Source organism: Dromiciops gliroides, chromosome 5 (genome assembly GCF_019393635.1).
Source record: "Dromiciops gliroides isolate mDroGli1 chromosome 5, mDroGli1.pri, whole genome shotgun sequence".
Classification (NCBI taxonomy): Eukaryota; Metazoa; Chordata; class Mammalia; order Microbiotheria; family Microbiotheriidae; genus Dromiciops; species Dromiciops gliroides.
The window spans coordinates 281,992,653-282,013,617 of record NC_057865.1 but is presented as its reverse complement, the minus strand read 5'-3'; the positions used below and the strand labels follow the sequence as shown (position 1 = coordinate 282,013,617).

The window sequence follows — 20,965 nt, the reverse complement described above, 5'->3', positions numbered from 1 at the left end:
GATCTAAATGTCTCACCAATGTGAGTGCCTGGTTTTATACAAATGGAAACACATGAGTAGGGCTTGAGAACTAAAGTGATGAGTAAGAGGACCACAGTCCTCCTCAAAAAGATTATCACTAGGAATCTAAGAGAGTTTGAGTGTGACCACAATCAAGGTTTTCCTTCTCTAAGAACCTAGGACCTGCCAGTGTGAGGCAAGCAAGCCAGCCCAGAGAGCAACTAGGTGTCCACATGCTCTGTGCTAGAGGTATAAGGTGCTATAGTGTAGGTGGGGCACTCCATTCCTAAATTACATTTGCATATATCTGTTTAGAGACTCCATACTTCAGGGAATCATGATTTTGTCAGTTGGGGCACTCCCTTTGTCAACACAGATAGCAGTACAACTTCAGAGACAGACACTGAGGCTTGCCTTGGGGACCAAAATTCATCACCGTGTTGGTCACATAGGGATGAGCCTCTCTGAACTGAGCTGGTCCTCAGATAATAGATACATAAAGAGAGAAGTAGGTAGGGAGGAAGCAAGAGTGGGAGAGAAGAGAGAGGAGTTGTTGTTTATCTTTCATTCTCAAAGAGGACCATGACATCAGAAGGTGATATCATGACTTGCAGTGAATTGGATTTAAATGAGGGAGGGCTGTGCAAGGTCACCAGCCTCACTGTCTTCTCCAGAGCCATTTGGGTCCAGTGGCAAGATAAACATCAGAACGACTGGAGATGGCCCTGGATGTTTGAAGCAGTTGGGTTAAGTGATTTGCCCAGGGTTATACAGCTAGTATCAAGTATCTGAGGCCGGATTTGAACTCAGCTCCTCTGACTCTAGGACCAGTGCTCTCTCCACTGTACCACCTAGCTGAGGAGAGGATACCAGAAAGAGAGAAATAGGTAAAGAAAGAAGGGAAAGAGGGAGAGTTGGGGAGAGGAGATGAGGTGGTAGAGGAGGGGGAGCAAAAAGATAAAAGGGAGGGGGAGAGGGAGAGAGACTAGGAGATAGAGTGGATGGGTAGGTGGAGGTGGGGGACAGGGTACCAAGCCCCAGTGTTTTGTCCCAGAGCAGGGCTTCTTAAACTTTCTCCACTCGTGACCTCTTTTCGCCTGAGAATTTTTATGACCCCAGGTATATAAGCATATGAAATAGGCATACAAATCCCAACATTGCCAAATTTTTCACAACCCCCACATTCAGTTACATAACCGCATATGGGGTTGCGACCCACAGTTTAAGAAGCTTTGTCCTAGGACTGCCTCCAAATAAGTTTATACTGTAAGCTGAGATTCTAGGCTTTCATATATTTTTTTTACAATTTTTGTTTGTCTTTTGTTTTTGCATGACCTTCTTTTGAAATACACCCTTCCTCCTCCTCTCCCTAGGGAACTATGCCTTGTAATAAAGAATAAAAAAGAAAGAAAGCAGATCAGCAAAATCAGCATTTTAATAGAATAATCTACACGTTTTAAAAATGTATATTATCTTTTGTCCTTACCTCAGCTTTATTTCCCAGTGTATTCTTCTGTCCCCCCCACCCAGAGGAGCCATCCCTTATTACAAAGAATTTTTTAAGGTCAGCAAAATCATTCAACTCAGCCCAACATTGTATGCAGCATTCCATACCCTAGACCCCCACCTCTGCAAAGAAGGGAAGGAAATGTCAGCCACACTTTCCAAAGGAATATGTCGGCCATGACCTCTAGCCCGTGTACTATGGGAGGCGAAGGAGATTCCTCCTTTTGTGGGTCCCCAATCACCTAGGGATGCCAAACGGAGCAGCTTGATCAGAAGATTTAAAATGCCACATAGGCACTGGACCAAAGGTATAGAAGGAGAGTCCTGAGTCTCCAGCTAAGTCAAGTGTTTCCAGGAATCAGGCAAAAGCCCAGGTTTGAGCAGGTGTTTCTAAGGGGTATTTCAGAGGGTTGGTTTGCTCCTCTCTCTTCGATGCCATTCTGGCCTGGCCTAGGGGGGAGCCCAGAGCCCTGGGTTTTCATTTGACACAGGATCATAGGCTTTAGAGCTTAGAAGGGACCTCAGAGTTCATCTAATCCATCCCCTTCACTTAAAAATGAGGAAACCTAAGGGTCAGGGGTTACATGACTTGGGTCACACAGCAGGAAAGTCATCAGTTATAGATCTAAAGTTGGAAGGAAACTCAGAAGCTATTTAGTCCAAACCCTTCATTTTCCAGATGAGGAAACTGAGGCACAGGAGTGGTTAAGTAACTTGCCCAAGGCCACACAGATAGTAAGCATCAGAGGTGGAATTAGAACCCAGAGTCTCTGCCTCCAGAACCAGGGCTTTTCCCCACTGGACCTTTTTCTTGACTGAATCATTCCCTATCTCTTTCAGAAGTCAGCACCTTAAAGGATCTCTTTGGCCTTGCAAGCAATGGTATGTGTCCTTCCTCTTCTTATTCTTCATGAAATATGTAAGAGGGTGGGGTGGGCAGGGGGGAAAGCAAGGTCTCGGTGTCAGGGAGCAGCTTTAGACTTGGTTTGATTCACTCAACCCCCCTCCTCCTTATTTCTAGAACATGACCTGTCCATGGCAAAATACAGCCGGCTGCCAAAGAAAAAAGAGAATGAAAAGGTAAAAAGACAAACCCCAAAACCCTTTGCTGCTGTTAATTTATTTGTTTGCTTTGGTTTTCTTTTTTTAATTTAATTTGACAGCTTCCAAATCTACTGATTCTTAAGCTGCTTTTCCTGTTACCTCTGTCCCTTTAGGACTGAGACGGTCTCGTGGGGAGGTGCAGGGGGACATGAAAGGGGCCTAGGAAGGGGGATTTATCGATCTGTTCCATTTCTTCCTGTACAAAGATTTCATTTTTTATCATTTTTACCCATGTTTCCCACTTATGCATCTGACACTTTCATCCGGGCTTGTAAATGTCAAGCCTGAGCTATGTTTTAAAAAGAGGTAGGAAGGAGGGCTGACCACATGGTGTTTTAAACTCCAGAGTTTTAAATTTTTTTCTATTAGCAATCCTTTTTCTCTCCTTCCTACCTTTCTACTCCCCCTCCCCAAAGTAAAACAAAACCTTTATAATGAATAGACATAGCTAAGAAAAACAAATCCTCATATTGACCATGTCCAAAACCATATATTTTATTCTGCATCTTAAGTCCATTCATCTTTTGATCAGGAGGTGGTCAGTGAGATGATAGCTAGCTATATAGATAGATAGGTATAGATGGATAGACAGGCAGAGATAGAGGGATGGATGGATGGATGGATACATAGATGGATGGATATATAGATAGGCAGACAGACAGATAGGGATAGAAAGATGAATGGATAGATAGATAGGCAAACAGAGATAGAGAGATGAATGGAGAGATAGAGAGATGGATGGATAAATAGACAAACAGATAGAGAGATGGATAGATAGATATAGAAAGATGGATGAATGGATGGATAGATAGACAGAGATATAGAGATGGATAGATAAAGGATAGATAGATAAAGATAGAGAGATGAATGGATAGATAGAGATGGATGGATAGATAGATGATAGGTAGGTAGGTAGATGGACAGACAGACAGACAATTAGAGACACAGATAGATGATAAAAAGAAAACACAAACACATAAAAGTAAATAAATAGACTGATAGATAGAGATTATTATAGTTAACATGCCAGGCACTGTGCCAAGCATTACTATCTCATTTGATCCTCACAACAAACCTTAGAGGTAGGTGTTGTTATTATCTCAATTTATAGAAGAGAAAACTGAAGCAAACAAAGGTTAGGTGACTTGTCCAGGCTCACCCAGCTAGTACAGTGTCTGAGGTCAAATTTGAACTCAGGTCTTGCTGACTCCAAGCCCAGCACTCTGTCCACTCTGGCGCCACCTAACTGCCCTTTAGTTCTCTGGAGTCATGGTTGCTTTTGTCTTGTTTGCTTGACAATATTGTTGTTAGCCTTCAAATTATTCTCTTGGCTCTGTTCATTTCCCTCCATAATAGCTGATACAAGTCTTGCCAAGTTTCTCTGAAGCTGTTCATTATGTCATTTCTTACAATGCACAATAGTATTCCATCACATTCATATCCCAGAATTTGTCAGCCATTCAACAATTGATGGGTAGTCCCTTAGTTTATAATTCATTACCACTACAAAATGAGTTGCTATAAGATTTTTGTACATATATGTTCTTTTATTCTTTCTTTGATCTTTGGGGGGGGGGGGTCAAAGGCCTCCCTACTATTGGCATCCCTGAGTCACTTTAGTAATTTGGGGAAAACAATTCCAAATTTCTTTCCATCAATGTGTCTGTTTCCTCACGGCCCCTCCAACATTTGTCATTCCCTTTTCTGTCAACTTTGCTCACTAAATGGGTGTGAGTTGGTGCCTCAGAGTTACTTCAATTTGCAATTCTCTTAATTATCGGTGATGAAAGCATTTTTCTAGCGATAGAAAGTTTGAATTTCTTCCCTTGAGTACTACCTACAGATGACCCTTGCAACTTTTTGTACCCAAATCAGAACCTTTAAGCAGGGCTTCATCCATATTTCAAAACCAGCAGAAAATAGAGCAAAAAGGGCCTTGGGCTATCTAATCTATCCCTCTGCTTCCAGTGTGATTTTTTTTTTTAATTTCTACAGAAACTCTTCAACCTCCCCTATTAACATATCCCAGGGCCCTGGGACAACAAGAGCCAGGGAATTTTGCCAACATCAGATTGAAATTCCTGTAGCTAAAGCCCAGTCTTTTTCATCTGCAGAAACTAGAAAAGAGCTGCTTACTCACACCAGTCCCTTCCTGCACTTTACAATCACTTCTGCTTCCTCCTTCCTTCCTTCTTTCTTTCCTCTGGGTGAAATAAATCCAGTACGTGAGCCTTTCTCATAGGGGCAGTAAGTTGTTCTCTTCCACTGACTTGTGAGGTGAAATTTGATTTGTTCCTTTTTGGTCCTGGAGGGCAGAACTTGGAGCGAGATGGGGTGGTTACAGCAAGACTGAGTTTGGCTTCGTGTCACTTAGAGCCATCCAAAAGTGGAATGGGCTGACTCGAGAGGCCATCAATTCCCCATCCCTGGAGGTCTTCCAGTAAAGACTAGAAGATGACCACTTCTCAGGGAGATATTAGAGAGGCAACTCCTGTTCCTACAGGGCTTGGGCCAAGGGGCGTAGAAGTCTCTACCAGCTCTGAGACTCCAGGATTCTTTGAACTAGTCAACCTTGGTAGAATGTTGAAAACCAGGATCAGAAATAATCGTGTTGCTTCCTTATATCAATCAATCAATAAGCACTTATTAAGCACCTGCTGCATACCAAATACTGTGCTAGAGATGAAAAGTCAACAAGGGAACAGCCCTTACCCTCAAGATTACCTTCTAACAGGGCTTACATTCCAATCAGGAACAACTGACCTGCTGGAGACAACATGACCATAAGCTTGATTATTATTTTTGTTGATACTGGCAATTTTTTAGTAAGGTAAATACTTTTAAATAATAATTTAAACTAAATTGTTATAGAATTAAATTATTACATTAAAAGCAATGATCAATTATTTATTTATTATTAATGATAATTTTTTTAAATTAGCTCTTTTAATTAATAATTCCATTTTGAGTCAATTTTCCTAAGTCAAAATATTTGAGTCAAAATCAAGTTTTGGATGCTGCTATCTAAGCTTTCCTGTCCCCTTCCACTAGGTGAAGTCTGAGGTTGCAAGAGAGGTGGCCACAGCCCGGAGGAAACAGCATCTCTCATCCCTCCAGTACTATTGTGCCCTGAATGCTCTTCAGTACAGGAAGAGGATTGCAATGATGGAGCCCATGTTAGGATATGCCCAAGGACAGTATGCCAGTGCCCCCCTCAATCTAGCATGAAGACAAAAGCCAGTGTGTAATGTCACCTCCTGGCAGGACAGAGGATGGAGAAGTGGAGATGCTGGCATAGGGAGATCAGTAGAAGTCAGATGGTACTTGGGTAATTACATGGCAGATGGAGGAATGGTGATTATCACAATCCAAAGGAAAATCAGCCTCTGCTTCTTTCAAGGCCACCTGAACCAGCCAAATCTCAAGAATATAACATCATAGGAAAAGATATTCTGGCCCTTAGGATGTCAAATGGTCCAACCCCCTAATTTTACAGATGATGAAACTGAGGCTCAGGGTGTGTGACTTGTTCAAAGGCATCATGATGCATTACAAAGAGGACCAAGACCTAGGGTCACAGGCCTTAAGTTTGACTCTTGACTCTGACACTTATTAGCTGGGTGGCTTGTCATTTTTCATCTCCCTGGGCCTCAATTTCTTCATCTGTAAAGCAAGAGATAGAATTCTAAGGTCTCTTTTCAGCTCTGAAGCCTGTGACGATAATTCAGGGTAGTATAGCCAGACGAATTGTTGGGATGAAGGAGTAAGTCATGCAAGCCGAGTAGATTAAGGTACGTGAAAGAACATCAACGTGTATGAAAAAGTTCCCTAGGGTAGGAACTGGGGTAGGGAAGGAGACTGAGAGCCAAGCACTGAGCTCTTGGGGAAAAGGGAAATCCCCTGGAGGATGGGAGATAAGAGCTATGAGGATACGAAGTGGGTGATAAATAAGTGTGGATCAAAGGAGGGGAGATTGATAAGTGGTATTGGTAAAGAGAGAGATTGGAAGTATTAGATGGGGGAGGTGTAGGAAACCAAGGGAAATCCCAACTTTGCCTCTGGAACCAGTGAACATCATTGGAGGCTGGTGGGGTGGGGGGGGAACAAGAGATGTTTCAGCCAGTCCTTAAAAGGCTGGTCTAGGATGCAGTGCCATCTTCATCTGGGTAGAAAGCCAGACCTCAGTGAGTGCCACAAGAACATAGAAATGGGTCTAAGATGAGAGGAAGTTTGTTAAGTATAGAACAGGAGTTCCAGAAAGCACAGTGTAAAGGGTGGATAGAGTGGGGACAGTTGAACTAGATAGGCATGAGAGTAGACCGCTCAGGTCATGGAGGGTGGTTTGTTCTTCAGTAGTTAGGAATTCAGGGCTATCAGGATGAGGAGAGTCAGAGGGTGTGAGAACTAGATAACTATTGGGGAATGAGTCCAGGCAGAGTATCGATGATGGCGACTACAATGATGATACCAGCTAACATTTCTATAGTACTTACTATGTGTAGGCACTGTGCTAAGCACTTTACAGTTATTATCTCATTTGATCCTCACAACAGCACCACACAAGGTAGAGGCTATTATTCTCATTTTACAGATGAGGAAACTGAGGCAAACAGAGGTGAAATGACTTGTCTAGGGTCATATAGCTGGTAAATATCTGAAACTGGATTTGAATTCAGGTCTTCCTGACTCCAAGCCCAACCCTCTATCCAGCTATACCACCTAGCTGCCTGTCTATCAGTCAGTAGATGGGAGAAGCTACACTGATGAAGATAGGTGATTAGAAGCTTCAAGGTGGGGGCAGCTAGATGGCACAGTGGATAGAGCACCGGCCCTGGAGTCAGGAGTACCTGAGTTCAAATCCGGCCTCAGACACTTAACACTTACTAGCTGTGTGACCCTTGGCAAGTCACTTAACCCCAATTGCCTCACTAAAAAAAAAAAAAAGAAGCTTCAAGGTGGGGGCAGCTAGGTGGTGCAGTAGATAGAGCACCGGCCCTGGAGTCAGGAGTACCTGAGTTCAAATGTGGCCTCAGACACTTAACACTTACTAGCTGTGTAACCCTGGGCAAGTCACTTAACCCCAATTGCCTCACTAAAAAAAAAAAAAAAAAAAGAAGCTTCAAGGTCTCAGCACAGCCCTTGACTGGATCCCAGTAGTATCTTGACAGAGAGTCCAAGAAACCCCCCTCCTCCATGTAGTCAGAGTCTGGAGATATTATAAGTCATATGCTCTCTATTGATAGTGAGCCAATAGTGCCTTCTGCAGAGACAAAGAAAGCCCATTTTATTATCCACAGATATTACTCATGGTGTGCCAATGAACCAGGCACAGTACTCTGCTAATAAAATAATATAATATTTTAAATTATATAAATACATAAATACATTTAAAATATAATAAATATTTTAATAATATAAGTACTCTTTCTAAAATGTTTTAAGTTCTCGGATGGTAGAAAATAGGAAACATGGGGAAGAGATAACGTCGAATAATAGTGTTGTACTCTTGAAATGAATTCCTTCTTTGTTCATCCCATCAACCCCTTTTCATTAATGCTTATCAAAGATGGTCTTTGTATCTGCAGTGCCAGGCATATAGCAGGCACCTAAATTGAATCACGCTTCCCGCATTGTTGGCCAATAGGAGTGGAACCATTAGCTTGCTGGTAGTGTTTGCCCTGCCTGTTAATAGAAGAGCTCAGATTATGGGCTAGGAGGGAATTTAGAGGGCCACCCATTCATTTTACAAAGGGTAAAATGGAGACCTAGAGAGAACACATAAAGTGACTTGTCCAAGGCACACAGGTAGTAAGCAGCAGGGTGGAGATATTGGAACCCCGGGCCCTCCAAGTGCAACATTCTTTCAACTGTTAACAAATTTAGCCTTGTTTAGAGCGGTGTGTCAGTGACTCAGACCTCTCTCAAGCATCCACTCTGCCTGAGAAGAGATGCATTGGCTCCATTCCTGCCTTCTCTTGCTCTAACCAAACTGGATTTCCCTGTTGAGTTCCCCAATGATGAAACTTCTACCTTGACTTTGTTGTTGAATGAATGCATGACCAAATGATTGTCTGGGAACAAAGTTTAAGAATCCCAGAAGAGTTGGAAGGACCTCCAGTGGCCATAGAGTCCAACTCACACCTACCCAGAAGTCCACCTCTATCTGTGAAAGGGAGCCCCCTACTACCTAAGGTGGCCCGCTCCATTTTGGACAGTTCTTATTGTTAGGAAATTTTTCCTACATCCCAGCACGAATCTGTCTCTCTGAAACTTGCTTCATTGATCATTCTACATTCTGAAGCCTAGCAGAACAAGTATGACACATTTTTACCTAATATCCTTTCAGATGCTAAAAAGACAGCTTAAAGCCATAAGGCAACTGGATGGTATAGTGAGTTGACCTCTGGCCTTGGAGTCATCGAGACTTGGAATTCTTGCGTCAGTCACTTTCTAGCTGACCAAGTCACTTAATCTCTTTTGGCCTCAGTTTCCTTAGCTGTAGAAAATGAGGACTCAGTGGTCTCCAAGATCCTTCCATCCTTATAAAATCTGTGATAGTCTTGTTGATTGAGTGATGCCGGTGACCACAGCTCCTAGATAATGATTGGAATACCTGTATTCTACTGTATTATCAGAATACCTTTATTCTACCTTATTATTATCGAATACCTTTATTCTACTTTCTTATCATCAGAATACCTTTATTCTACTTTATTATTGTCAAAATACCTTTATTCTACCTTATATTATCAGAATACTTTATTCTATCTTATTATCAGAATACCTTTATTCTACCTTATTATTATCAAAATACCTTTATTCTACCTTATTATTATCAGAATACCTTTATTCTACTTTCTTATCATCAGAGTACCTTTATTCTACTTTTCAGATAAACTTCTTTAAGAAAGGAGCTGAGATGTTTTCCAAAAGGATGGACAGCTTTTTATCTACCACTAGAGCCATGGTCCAAAGGTAACCAAACCCTGGGATTTGAGTTCTTTTGCTTGGGAGATTGTTGTGGGAAGGTTGGGGGTCCCCTCAGCTGCTGAATCAGCCTAGAACAGCAGCCTAGCCAATGAAGGGATGATGCTAAACACACTCAGGAAAAAGAGGAAGTTCTGGATTTTGCCTGCTGTCATCCTGATCAAGATAGAGAGCTGGTTTCAGAGCCGAGAATGCTGCAGTCGGATTCTGGCTTTGTGGCCCTGGAAAGACATTTCCCATCTGAGTACTCTTGGGAGTCTCTAAGACTACATGTTGCAAGGGGACAGCTAGGTGGTGTAATGGATAAAGCACCGGCCCTGGATTCAGAAGGACCTGAGTTCAAATCCAGACACTTGATATTTGCTAACTGTGTGACCCTGGGCAAGTCGCTTAACATCATTGCCCCACAAAAAAAAAAAAAAAAGACTACATGTTGCAAAAAAGGTGCTGATCAGGGGCAAGCAAGTGGTGCACTGGATAGAGCACCGGCCCTGGAGTCAGGAGTACCTGAGTTCAAATCCGGCCTCAGACACTTAACACTTACTAGTTGTGTGACCCTGGGCAAGTCACTTAACCCCAATTGCCTCACTAAAATAATAATAATAATAATAATAATAATAATAAAGGTGCTGATCTGCATTGGTAGAGAGTTTCCTCATCTGGGAGTTCCCTATCCCACCGTACAGACAGTAAGAAAAGCAAGGTCCTCCCCTACTTAACTCTTGCCCCTTCCGAGTTCTGAATGTTTTTACATATTTCTTCAGATGACAAAGAAACAAGGGCTTACAGAATCTTTGAGCTCCCACGTATACATAGCCCTGCACATCACAACTATTTTAAAAGGTGAAAAGGTTTTTTTAAAAAACAACTGATTCTAGTTTCTTTCCTCAAGCTCACTGACCTGTGATCTTGAACTAGCCTTCTGTCAGTTTCCAATCTTTCAGATGTTCTAAGAGATGCTTTGAGCACAGTTTGGGTTTGAAAACAGATCCAGAGAAAGACATTAAAGGGACTTGTTCTTGGTCCGTTTCTTTGATGGATGTTCTCCTAAAGACAGCTGCCAGAGAGGCGACCGCCCACCTACCACCCCTAGGAAGCCAACCTTTGAGGCTGACTTCCAGCAGATAAAAGAGACTTTAAGTAGCCAGTTAATTTATTTAACAGCCTAGTGTCCAGTCTAGCAGATGGCTCTTACATGTCCACCCAAATTATTTTCCATTGCAAGATTTGCTTTGATGCCATCTCAACTAGAGAAGTGCTGTGTACCTCTCCTCCTCCCCTTCCTCCTCCACCTCCTACTTCTTCTCTATCATCCTCATGTCAATGAGCTATAAGAAATTAACAAGAGGCCTATCATTTGCCTCATCTTGCTATAGGGGCAACCCTGGGCTCTTAAATTACAGTTGTGTCAGCTGGGTACAAGCTCAGACAATGATGACCACATTGGACAGGCTTCCAGCACAGTCCAGTGGAATGCCTGGCATCTGAGGACCAGCCTGGCAGCTAAGCGAATTAGAAGAGTGGATGATGGGACAGTGGGTTCAGCATCAGTAAACCTAAGTTGTTTGAGAGTTCAACCAAGACATAAAGGATTTTGCCAGACTCAAGGCCAGTGTTCTAAACTTGGTGGCTGTGACCTTGGTTTGGTTTGGTGTTTTTTTTTTTAATTTGATAACAATGCCAATTCATTGGTTTCCTTTGTAATTATGAATTTTTTATATTATGCATTTAAAAGCATGATTCTGAGAAGGGGTCCAGAGGCTTCACTAGCCCACCAGAGGGGTCCAAGACACAAGAAAAGGTAAAGGACCCCAGCCTTAAAGTGATGGGGACTAAATATTGGTATAGGGAACTCCCACATGAGGAAACGCCCTCAGTAAAAATCAGAACCTTCTTGGCAATTTCAAGTCCTATTGAATTGCTTAGATCATTCATCATTGAGCCTAGATCATGATGAGGCTGAGCAGCTTGCCCAGGGGTTACATAGCCAGTACAAGTCAGAGGCCAGACTCGAGCCAAGACTTCCTGGCTCCAAGAGCAGCTCTCTATTCATTCTGTGTCTCTTCAAGATCTTGGTGTTAATGCTTACTTTAAAGCCCTACAGAGGCACCAATTCAGTATTATTAGCAACAGCAGCAGCCTGCTTCAGGAGAATGGAATTTTTGGCCACAACAGCTCTCCAGGACTGTCTACCAAGTCATAGGAAGGTTGGGGTCTGCATCCGTGAGGGATGGAAGCTCCCTGAGGTGTGAGGGGGAGTCTCACGTTTGCCTTTCTGTTCCCAGGTACTGACACTGTGAAGGAACAGGGATTTTATTTAGAGAGAAATTCAAGAGATACCGTTAGTATAACAGAGAAAGAGAGAGTCAGTCTTGGAATCTGGAAAACCAGGCTTCAGCTTCTGCTTCTGACACTAACTGTGGGTCCTGACCCACAGTCATTTCTTTCTGGGCCTTGGTTTCCTCACCTATAAAACAAAAGGTTGGCCTCTGCAGCTCCTTCTAGCTTTAAATATATCATTCTTGGACGTAGTTACCTGTGTGACCTTGGCCAAGTCACTTCCTTAAGTTTCCTGAGCTGCAAAACCAGGGGATTAGATTCATCCTCTACAGCCCCTTCTAACGAAATCTATTTTCCTTCCAACTCTGAATCTATCATCCATCTTCCTATAAGTTGGTTGAGTGGATGGGAGAGGGGGAAAGGAGGGAGAGGAAAGAAAAAAAAAGGAAAAGGAAAGAAAAAAAAGGAAATAATTTACATGGTAACTGTTGTATATTTGAAAGGAATAGCAAATTGTGCATAGTGGATTTACAGTTTCGTGTGCAATTCTATTTTTTATTATATTATGCTCTGGAAATGCTTACTTTATTCCATAAATTAAAAATAAGATTGATTTTAAAAATAAAATTAAAGGGGGGGAAAAATCTAAGAAAACAAGCGCCAAAACTTTAAGCACAAACACTAGGGGTGAGAGTAAGAACTTGAGAAAATGAAGGCGCAAAAACTCGTGGGGCACGGAAAACCTTTTCTGAAATTGTCTGCACTGAGTGAGCACCAAGGAATGATTCGGGTCCAGCTGCTGGGTTCCTCAGAGAGCTGTGCCTATAACCTGATTCACATTTCCTGCTTTTTTCTTTCATGACTTGGCCCCCTGAGAATTTTAGAAAAAAATTAAAGAGAATCTCCTCCTTCCCCAATGTTGAAACCATCTCCCTGTCCTATTATTTTAACTCTTCCTCCATAAAAGTCATAGCATCATCGATTTAGAGCTAGAAGGGATATGAGAGAGTCTTGTATTCACAACTGTTGTATTTTACAAATGGGGAAACTGAGGCCAAGAAAAATGAAGTAGTGTGCCCAGGGTCTCAGGATTCTAACCCTGGAACTCTGACTCCAGATCCAAAAAATCGATTCTTATCTTTGCTTTCCAGCACACAGTAGGTGCTTAATAAATGCTTGTTAATATGATTCCAAGGGGACTGATGATGAGGCATGCTGGGCATCTCCTGAGAGAGAAGAGATGCAGATTGAGACTTGCATTTTGGACATGGCCAATGTGGGGGTTTGACTAGGCATTTTTGTTAGAAGGATTTACTTTTTCCTCCTTGATTGGGTGTGGGCAGGGAGGAGAAGGAAGAGGAAAGAGGGAGAGAAAATAAATGTTTGGCAGTTAAAATGTAATTTAATTTTTAAAAATGTTTGTTGATCGATTGCCCGAGATGCTGGCGATATGGAAGTAGAGGTGGAGAGGATCCTTCTCTCCCAAAGCTTGTGTTTGCATTCCAATGGTGACATTCCAACCTTCTGTCTTAAGCATACAGGAGGAATCGGAGGCCGAGGTAGAGAAGATGCGGCTGTCCCAGCAGGAGCTGCTCTCTGTCGATGAATCTGTTTACACCCCGGATTTTGATGTCGCTGCACCAGCCATCAACAGGAACCTCATCCAGAAGGCCGGTTACCTCAATCTCAGAAAGTGAGGAGATGACGTGGCCTTCCCTCCCTCCCCTCAATCCCCACGGAGTGGTGGGGATTAGCACTGAAGGGATCGCTAGCATTGTAGACTGTGTTATTGTGAAAGATGCTCCAGACCTCCCCTTTGTACATAAGTAGGATCACAGGCATAGAGCAGGAAGGTACCTGAGAGGCTACCTAGTCAATCCCCGATCCTACAGAGGGGAAAACCAAGTCCCAAAGACTTAGTGAATGGACTTGAGTGCCTTATCCCTAGGTCTCCAGCACCCGAGGGAGGGAAAAAGGTGCTACATTTTAGAGCAAGGCAAGGGCAGCAGCAGATCGATTAGTATTTTTGGGGGGTGGGCAATGAGGGTTAAGTGACTTGCCCAGGGTCACACAGCTAGTAAATGTCAAGCGTCTCAGGCCCCAGATTTGAACTCAGCTCCTCCTGAATCCAGGGCTGATGCTTTATCCACTGCGTCACCTAGCTGCCCCCAATCAATTTTTTTAAAAAGGCAATCAATCGGGGGCAGCTAGGTGGCACAGTGGATAAAGCATCAGCCCTGGATTCAGGAGGACCTGAGTTCAAATTTGGCCTCAGACCCTTGACACTTACTAGCTGTGTGACCCTGGGCAAGTCACCTGACTCCCATTGCCCCGCAAAAAAAAAAAAAAGAAAGAAAGAAAGAAAAGAAAAAAGGCAATCAACAAGCATGTATTAAGTACCTACTATATGTTAGGTCCTATGAGGGGTGCTAAGGCTATAAAGACAAAGAATCAAAGAACCCCTCCCAATATAATCACAGGTTCAGTCCAAAAAAAGCCAGGTAGTGTTTATTAAGAAGCCTCCAGTGAACAGTGGCCCATGTGAGACCATTCAGAAACAAATTCTGCCTCAGCCCACTCACCAGCTGTGTGACCTGAGCAAAATCATCACTCCTCTGGGTCCTCAGTTTTCTCTTCTGTAAAATGGAGAATTGGAATTGTAGTCCACTCTTCTAGTCCAGACCTCTAATATTCTTTCTGGTTATAGAGCTAGGCACCTTCTGGCTCATGGAGGGTCATTATTCCCACAGTGCCGGCTAATGGAAGTGATCGGGAAGAAAACGATTTCTAGGTGCTCCCTCCGTCCATCCATCCCCCAAGCATTTTCTGAAAAAGTAATCTATTTGTTTTTGTTGTTTGCGGGGCAATGAGGGTTAAGTGACTTGCCCAGGGGTCACACAGCTAAGTAAGTGTCAAGTATCAGATGCTAGATTTGAACTCAGGTCCTCCTGAATCCAGGGCCAGTGTTTTATCCACTTCGTCACCTAGCTGCCTCCGAGAAAGTTATTTAGAAAAGAGGTTCCTAATATTTTTTGTGTCCTTGGCCCTCTCATGGTGGTCAAGCCTCTGGATCCTCTGTCAGAAGAATAGTTTTTTTAAATGTATAAAATAAAATGCAGAGAATTGCAAAGCAATCAATTCTATCCAAATAAAGATGTCATTTTTCCCCATCTAAGTTCATAGACTTCCTGAAATCGGTACATGACCCCTTTAGGGATCTGTGGGCCCCAGCTAAGAACCTCTGGTTTAGATTGTCCCTGGTTGGACATCCATTGTGTCTCTGAATGGGCTCACATGGGCCCACTGTCTGCTGCAGGAGGCTTTTGTAACAAATATACCTGAATTTTATTGGTGATTGTATTGGTGTAACACTGTAAATTAAAGGCTATGAGGTTCCTTGAGGAGAGAGACTCTCATTCTTTGTCTTTCTGTCCTCAGTGCCCAGCACAGGGTGCTTAATAAATAAATACCTGATTGCCTTTTTAAAAAATTGACTGGTAGAATGCTGAATTTAGAATCAGGAGAGACCTGAGTTCAAATCCCACCTCTGATATTTACTAGCTGTGTGACCCAGGGTAAGTCATTTAACTTCAAGCCTCAGTTGTCTCATCACTAAAAGGGCATAAAGAATACCTGTAGTTCTTATCTCACAGAATTGTGGGGAGGTTCAAGGGAGGTAACTTGGGTAAAGTGTTTTGCCAGTTCTAAACCATTATAATGTCCTGTAGTTGGCCACATCCTCCTTTCTGTTACTAAAGGATCTTTTTCAAAACCCTGGTTATTTCCTACAGCAAAACTGGACTTGGTCACCACCACGTGGGTGAGGCTCTACTTCTTCACTCAAGGTGGGAACCTCATGTGTCAGCCTCGTGGCGCTGTCGCTGGTGGCTTGATCCAAGACCTGACAACTGCTCTGTGATGGCTGTGGACTGTGAGGACCGGCGTTACTGTTTCTCAGATTACCACACCAACGGGAAAATCGTATGACTCCAGGGTTTCCCTGGGGAGGGCAGTGCTAGGAGTCAGTCCTTCAATGTTAATTTCCCAGGGGCGTTGGTAGATCATTGACCACATTCAAGGCTTTTGTTCAGGCTCCTCCCTGGGAGGGGCCTCATTCTGGTCTCCTTGACCGCTAGGTTTTATTGACCTTTGGGGAGAGTCCTCATTATATTCATTTTTAAGCAAACAAATATATCCCAGATGGTAGCATCCTTTAGAGAAGCTATTTAAGGAGGACTTTGCTCCTGACTACAAAAGAAATATCATGTGATTGGTGTGTGTATGTGTGCCTGTCTAATGTATGTGTGTATGTATATGTGTGTCTATAAAAACATAGATTTTTTCCAGATGTTTTCCAGATGTTTGTATCTATGATACATGTGTATACATAATAAGTATACATTTCCTGTGTACACTATACACTACAGTGTATATATATATATATATATAGTATACATACTATGTATACAGTTATTCATATACATATATCCACATAGGTTTATATACATGCATAAATATATTTATATATGTTTGAACTAGACCAGGAGTTATTGCTATAGTGGATTCCCGGTGAGAAAATTTTCTTCACCTTCTATGTATTCTTAGAAGGCTGTTTCTTGTGCTTGCATATACAAGGTAGTAAATGTGGCTGAAAACATTTTGTCAGCTATGAGTTGAAATTGTTTCCCATAGTCTCCACTAGAGGTGTCCAACTCACTACTAGGTGGAGATATGAACAAGATTAAAATATAATCGGAGATGTTTAAAAAAATAAAATTACAATATAATTTAGAAAACGTTTAATTTTTTTAGTTGTTTTCTAAGTCACTTTGTGGGCAGGTAGGGTGGCAGTGGATAGATGGACTGGAGTCAGGAGGACCTGAGTTTAAATCCAGCCTCAGACACTTCCTAGCTGTGTGACCCTGGGCTAGTCCCTTCGCCCTGTTTGCCTCAGTTTCTTCATCTGTAAAATGAGCTGGAGAAGGAAATGGCAAACTCCTCTAGTATCTCTGCCAAGAAAACCCTAAAAAGAGTCATGAAGAGTCAGACATGACTGAAAAAAATTACTGAACAAGTTGTGAACATGTGACTGTCAGAGATCCTTGATCCATTCTATTTGAATTTGACCCTTGTCTACCCCTATACCTTTCTTGTGCAGAAGGCAGCAAGGCAATATAATACATACAATGTTAAGCATGGAATCAGGAAGACCTGAGTTTGAATCTTGCCATAGATACGTCCTAGCTAAGTGACCCTGGGCCAGTGATTCAGGTTCATCAACTGTAAAATGGGGGCAATAATTTGGGGCAGCGAGGGTAGCACAGTGGATAAAGCATTGGCCCTGGAGTCAGGAGGACCTGAGTTCAAATCAAGCCTCAGACACTTGACATTTACTAGCTGTGTGACCCTGGGCACGTCACTCAACCCCAATTGCCTCACACACATAAAAACAAAAACAAAAAAAAAAACCCAATAATTTGTAGTGTTCCTACCTTAGGAGGTTGTTACGAGGTTCAAATGATGTAGATAATCTATGTGAAGATCTTTGTAGACCTTCAGTATGGAGAAATGCCCACTATTATTATGAACAACAATAGTAATGACTCTGTATCTTAGTTTCCTCATCTGTAAATGAGTCCACTAATACTTGTAGTTCCTACCTCACAGGGCTGTTACAAATCTCAAATGAGATAATGTAGGTAAAGTGTTTTGGATCCTTTAAAACATTATAGAAATGTCAGCTGTTTGTGAATTTGATTATTAATAATAATAATAATAATAATAATCACTTAACCTCAGTCTTCTCATCTCTAAAATGGGATAATAACACCAACCTGACAGGCTTGTTGTGAGGGCTCCATGGAGATAATCTTTGTAATGTACTTGGGAGTCTGAAATCCTTGATATGAATGTGAGCTATCTATTCATTTGTATCTTCATCTTCAATCTGAGCCTCACTTTTCTCATCTTTGAAATGGGGATTAAGGGACAGCTAGGTGGTGCAGTGGTTAGAGCACTGGCCCTGGAGTCAGGAGGACCTGAGTTCAAATCTGGCCTCAGACACTTCACAATTTACTAGCTGTGTGATCCTGGGCAAGTCACTTGACCCCATTTGCCTCACGAAAGAAAGAAAGAAAGAGAGAGAGAGAGAGAAAGAAATGGGGATTATACTGTTTGTAATTCTAATCTGAGATGGTGTGTAAAGCCCATTACAGACGTTGTAGCTCCCTCTAGTGGCCAGCTGCTATACTGCTGCCATTATTATCTGGTCTCTGAAGCTCTCTTGTTACTACTTTAAAGAGCTCCTCCAGGATGCTCATTATTACATCTCTGTCCCTGGGGCCCAGAAAAGGAAATACATTTTAATTAGAATGCTTTGTAAATGAAACAACAAGTTATTCCCCTGTTAACTCAGATTTATGATAGTAAACTTTATTCCCTCTTCCCATTTCTCTTTCCTCACCTTCTAATTAAATTAGGAGTGGGCAGTTAGATGGCCCAGTGGATAGAGCACCAGCCCTGGAGTCAGGAGGACCTGAGTTCAAATCTGACCTCAGACACTTGATACTGACTAGCTGTGTGACCCTGGGCAAGTCACTTAACCCCAATTGCCTCACCAAAAAAAATTTAAAAAAAAAAACCTAATTAAATTAGGAGTTCTTAACCTGGGGCCTATGTATAGATTTCAAGGGGGCCCCAAACTTGGATGAGAAAAATTTCATTTTTATTTTCACCAATCTCTAATTTTAATTAAGTGCTTCAGGTACTAGCTGTGTGAGACTGGGCTAGCCTCAGCTTCCTCATCTGTGGAATGAGGGGATTGAACTAGATGACCGCCAATGACCCCATGAACATTGAATGCCACAAATTCAGACCATACAGTGAGCCAAAGATTGCACTCTCTCCCTACATTTGCACATCAGCTTGGGCTGAGGAATGGGATTTGGGAGAGGAAGGAGTAGGAAGTGACATGTGGTTAATTTAAGGATGAGGGTGGAAAGGGGAGTGAATGATGACAACTTGTCTAGGAAACTGCTTGAGTAATAAACAGTGATTCTCACTTCCTTCTCTCTTCAAATGTCAGTGGCTCATTTAGCATCTTGCCCACCTGAAATCAGAGTTTGGACTCAAAAGTCACGAGATGGGAGCTAAGAGTGTGTGGAAGCCCCGTGAGGAGGAATAGGAAGAGCTCTGAATTTGGAGTACAGGAACTGCCTTGTGTGACCTTGGACCAGTCACTTCCTATTGCCTACTTTTCATAATAATAATAACTAGCATTTACATTGTACTTTAAGGTTTGGGAAACTCTTTCTAGATATCTCATTTGATTCTCACAGCTGGGGTGGAGTGGGAGCAGGTGCTATCATTATCCCCATTTTACAGATGAGAAAACAGGCAGACAGAAGTAACTTGCCCAGGGTCACACAGATAGTGAGTATCTGAGGCAAGATTTGACCTCAGGTTGGCTTCAGTCCCCAGGTTGGCAGCCCCTAGCTGCCTGCTAGCTAATGAGGTTGGACTGGATGATCCCTTTGCTGTTGTGGTGGTGGTTGTGGTTTCTGTTGCTGCTGCTGTTGTTTGTTGTTTGTCCTTTCTGAAGAGGGCCATGACATCTGGAGGTGATGTCATGACTTGCAGTGAATTGGATTTTAAGTGAGGGAAGACTGCAAGGTCACCAGCCTCACTCTTTCCTCCAGAGCCATCTGGGGCCAGTGGATCCAGATAATCTCTAGGTCCCAGTTCAAAGTCTTGGGACCTCATGACATATTTGGAGACATGAGGAAATGAGGGGGAATAATACCTGGTGAAATAATGAGGGTGAAAGGACTTTTGAAACTGTCAATTACAGATGAGAGAGACAGCATGGCAGAGTACAGAGAGTGTTACACATGGAGTCGGGAAGACTCAGATCAAATCCCCCCCCTTTTTTTCCAGGGCAATGAGGGTTAAGTGACTTGCCCAGGGTCACACAGCTAGTAAGTGTGAAATGTCTGAAGCAGGATTTGAACTCAGTTCCTCCTGAATTCAGGGTCGGTGCTTTATCTACTGCACCACCTAGCTGCCCCAAATCCCCATTTTGATACTAGCTGTGTGACTCTAGACGAGTCACAGCCTTCTAACCTCAGCTCCTCATCTGGGGGGGGGGCTTGATAACCTCTAAGGTCTCTTTAAGCTCCAAATCTTTGATCCTAAATGACAGCCCCTCATTATGCCCCTAGCGTGTGACATTGTGGGAAGAGTCCTGGGTTTGGACTCAGGGGGCCCATGTCCAAAGCCCAGCTCAGACATTTACCACCCATGTGACTGTGGGAAAGTCACTATACCTCTCATCTGTAAAACATGGGAGGCAGGAGACATCACGATACGGTGGAAAGAGTCAGAAGAATGAACATCAAATTCTGCCTCTGCTACTTACCCATGTGACTGTGGCTAATAAGCATGGGAGGCTCCCCGAAATCAGGGATTATTTTGTCTCTGTCTTTAAATCACCAGCCTAACACACAGTAGGTGCGAATGAATGAATGAATGAATGAATGAATGAATGAATGAATGAATGAATGAATGGGGATGTGAACCCAGGTCTCTTGTCTTTAAATACAGCATCTCATACTACCTCTCATGCCAGCCTGTGTCCAAAGGGGAGAATCGAGTTAAATACACCTAGAGAAATGCTTCTTTGAATGTGTTTTATTTTAGGGGGATAACCCTTCAAGCTGAAAGCAAAAAGGAAAATGAGGAGGTAAAGACTTTTGCCCCTTTGAGCCACTTTCTCCAGTGGGAGGATTGATTCAGAAATTCACTGTGTTTCCTTGTCCTTTGCAGTGGATATGTGCCATCAACAACATCTCCAGGCAAATCTACCTGACTGACAACCCTGAGGTAAGCCTGGATGTGAGGTGTGTTAGTGTAGCACAGTGCCCGGCATATAGCAGGCGCTTTAAAAATTGTCAGTTCATTTTCTCAGGCAGTGAAGGGTCAGAGCCCAATCTGAGCTTCTGGCCCCTTGGGTCTGTTTCATCTCCCATCTGGAATATTGCAGTAGTCTCCCTGCCCCAAGTCTCTCCTCTCCCATCCAGCGTCCACATAG

General features: G+C 42.8%; 1 protein-coding gene across 1 annotated transcript in view; it reads left to right on the top strand.

Annotated features, from left to right (window-relative positions):
* The window catches only part of APPL2 (adaptor protein, phosphotyrosine interacting with PH domain and leucine zipper 2), an 80,647-nt gene that overhangs the window by 45,273 nt on the left and 14,409 nt on the right, over window positions 1–20,965 (top strand). Inside the window, 11 exon segments of the mRNA XM_043965690.1 lie at window positions 2,347–2,388; window positions 2,528–2,586; window positions 5,662–5,808; window positions 9,503–9,585; window positions 13,412–13,570; window positions 15,669–15,678; window positions 15,680–15,776; window positions 15,779–15,831; window positions 15,833–15,858; window positions 20,575–20,617; window positions 20,701–20,757. Coding sequence (XP_043821625.1) covers window positions 2,347–2,388; window positions 2,528–2,586; window positions 5,662–5,808; window positions 9,503–9,585; window positions 13,412–13,570; window positions 15,669–15,678; window positions 15,680–15,776; window positions 15,779–15,831; window positions 15,833–15,858; window positions 20,575–20,617; window positions 20,701–20,757 — 776 coding nt within the window.